We start from the raw sequence: 3353 nt of genomic DNA on the forward strand, positions 1-3353 counted from the left end.
TATGTAGTTATTAAAAAACTGCTTACATAAAGTTTATAACGAAGTAAATTAATTTTAATTCGTCTATATTTCGATTATTACAAAAGTCGTTTCTCACACGCAACAATAAAGAACTACATTTCCCAAGATCAACCCTGGTATCGCGATACTATCTAAAATCCGTTGCGTAGTCTCGCGAGATCACCTTCCTGCTGTCTAGCACAGCACTAAAAACTGTCAGTGAGGCTAGTGGGGGGTAAGAATTGACCAAATCTGCGACTGTCCTGTCAAACAGCGGTGTGAATGTCCACATCTGTGCTCCTGTGTTGTTATATACGTCACGCGTGACGGCTGAGGAGAAAACCCCCCCAGCAGCGTTCTCGTCCAAACTGTACAGGCCAAAAACAGAATCTGAAGTAGATCAAACAGTGGGCTGTGATTCAGCGAGCAAATGGCGTTGAAAAGAATCCAAAAGGTGAGTGTGCAGATCGCAAAACCTCACACACTCCATCAGTGTCCTAGTCGTCGTCGTATTGTGCTGCTGTGAATGTAAACAAGTCGCACTTTACCCATTTTATCCCCATCTGGTCAAGACAAAGACGGATGGCTAATGGAGGATGCATGCAGTCGACAGAAACACGATCTTTTTTTCTGATCCTACACATGAACGTGCACACTATTATATGCAGTCTTTATTTATTTTTGTAATATATTGCTGGTTATGAGTGTTTGATTTGCGCAATATGCTATCGGCAGCGTCTTTTGTTAAAGATACAGGGGATATCTGTGCATCCCACACGTGTTGTCAGCAGTATCAGACGCTGTTATGAATGATTTATGGTGTGTGAGTGTGTTGGATGGTTAACATTGCGTTGAAATGCGTGTTTTGTGTTGTCGGTCATCATGAATGAGAGAAGCGCTGCTTTTGCGCATGCGTGATGGCAGACACTGCTTTCAAGTTGCCAATGCTGAACCCCAATGTCAGCGTGTCCATATATGGCTCGGCAAATAGGGCACTAGGACAGCGGAGGGTATTTTTAACAGATTCACAACCCTGCCTGCTAACAAGCGATTGCTGCAAAAATCAACCGAGTTTTGTGGTTGCAACCATTACCACTTATTTTAAGAAGAGTATGTCTTGGTGTTTATTTAGCTACTCACCCTAGTGTTGTTGTTGTGAACTCGCATGCTGTTATATTTAGTAAAAATGTGCATTTAGCTGGGTCATTTTTAAGATTAAGGTAAAGTTGTTTTTTTATTCACACATTTGTTATATTTCAACAGCAACCCAGGGCTGCCAACTTTTGGTTTTAGCTTGGAGTGAGAATTTTAGTCCCACCCCTATGCCCAAGCCACGCCCCAGAAGCAAACCACGCCCCCATTTGTTTATAAATATATATACACAATTATACATTTATTATTTTTTGATAAATACTTTAAATAAAATATGTATTATAAATAATAGTATTATTTTATTCTAAATATAAAAAAAATCGGGCTTGTGGCTGGAAGGGCATCCTCTGCGTGAAACATGCTGGATAAGTTGGCGGTTCATTCCGCTGTGGCGAGCCCAGATTAACAAAGGGATTAAGCCGAAAAGAAAAAAAAACACTGGGAAACATTGTGAAGACACAAGTGAGGCGATATGCTAAGATCATTTAAGAAATCTTTTGCGTAAATATAGTAATTTCAGGACAGCACGGTGGCTCAGTAGTTAGCACTGTCGACTCACAGCAAGTAGGGTGCTGGTTCATGTCCCGGCTGAGTCAGTAGCCGTTTCTGTGTGGAGTTTGCATGCTCTCCCCGTGTTGGCGTGGGTTTCCTCTGGGTGCTCTGCACAGTCCAAACACATTCACTATAGGGGAATTGATGCACTAAATTGGCCGTTGTGAATGAGTGTGTATGAATGTGTACATGATAAAGTGGCTGGTGAGTGTATATATTGTGCACCATCTTACATGCAATATTCGGCACATAAAGGTATATATGTAAGCATATGAAATATATCAGATCTCATCCTCACAGTCTAGTCACTTCTCTAATTAACCCCCTCGAGAGGCTGTTTGTGTTGCTAGAAGTTACTCTCTGACTCAGAGGGTTGAAAAGGCCTCTCTAAAGATAGACGTGAAGCCATCAGCTGTTCACCGACAGCACTTTCAATAACCCGAAACTATCAGCAATGAATTGATCAGTCCTTATTTGACCCAACAGAGAAGTTTTGAATTTAGCCACATACAACGTACAGCATTTTATAGGCATCTTCCTATTCAAAAAATTCTAACAATGATGAAAATATCAGCAATAAATAATACATATGATAAAAATCTAAAACCACATTTTAATAAATAAAATAGATGAAAAATGTTTAAAGGATTCACTTTTAAAAATGTTTCCTTTAAATATGCAGTGCAGTAGGTGATCTGCCAAAATCCTATCTGTTAGCACAGTGGTGGGCAAACTTTTTAGACCTGAGGGCCACATCAAGTTTTGCAAACCAAGTGAAGGGCCACATGTCAAACTCTTAAAAAAAAAACCTTTTATTTATAGTGGCAGTAGAAGGTTGCTGGTTCGATCCTCGGCTCGGTTGGCGTTTCTGTGTGGAGTTTGCATGTTCGCGTGGGTTTCCTCCGGGTGCTCAGGTTTCCCCCATATTCCAAAGACATGCCGTACAGGTGAATTGGGTAGGCTAAATTGTCCGTAGTGTATGAGTGTGTGTGTGTGGATGTTTCCCAGAGATGGATTGTGGCTGGAAGGGCATCCGCTGCGTAAAAACTTGCTGGATAAGTTGGGGGTTCATTCCGCTGTGGCGACCCCGGATTAATAAAGGGACTAAGCCGACAAGAAAATGAATGAATATAGTGGCAGTATGCATAAAAAGTGTAATATCAGACAGAAACATATCACATTAACATGAAATAGATTTTTAAAAATATTATTAAGAGCCTTGGTAAATATTAGAGCTGCACAATTAATCGTTAAAAGATGGCGATCTCGATTCAACCCCCTAGACGATCTTAATCTAGCATTTCTACGATTCTGCCAATCATATTTTCAAGTTCAGGAGAAAAGAAAAGGCGGTCTCACGATCTCACGAGAAAACGTAAGTATTTTAAGTTTTGGCAGTTTAGTGGCTAATTCGTACAAATTCGTACGAGTTCAGTCGTAAGAAAATGTACGATTTTAAAAAGGAGGCGTGGCACCTAACCCCACCCCTAAACCCAACCGTCATTGGGGGATACGCAAATCGTACTAAAATGTACGAATTAGATCGTACGAATTTGTTCAAATTAGCCACTAAATGAAAAAGTTACGAATTGCCGTGAGATTGTGTTGCTCAGTGACATGGACACCTCCAAATGATGTTGAATGAGTCA

The 3353-nt window shown here is 40.6% G+C and overlaps 1 protein-coding gene across 1 annotated transcript in view; it reads left to right on the forward strand.

The window, feature by feature from the left end:
- Nucleotides 1–237: 237 nt before the first annotated feature.
- The window catches only part of ube2d4 (ubiquitin conjugating enzyme E2 D4), a 14780-nt gene continuing 11664 nt past the window's right edge, over nt 238–3353 (forward strand). Inside the window, exon 1 of the mRNA NM_001089453.2 lies at nt 238–454. Within this exon, the coding sequence (NP_001082922.1) occupies nt 431–454 (24 nt within the window). The 5' untranslated portion in view covers nt 238–430. The remainder of the gene's footprint in view (nt 455–3353) is intronic.

The sequence above is a fragment of the Danio rerio genome, chromosome 8 (assembly GCF_052040795.2).
Source record: "Danio rerio strain M-AB ecotype USA chromosome 8, GRCz13ab, whole genome shotgun sequence".
NCBI classification, from domain to species: domain Eukaryota; kingdom Metazoa; phylum Chordata; class Actinopteri; order Cypriniformes; family Danionidae; genus Danio; species Danio rerio.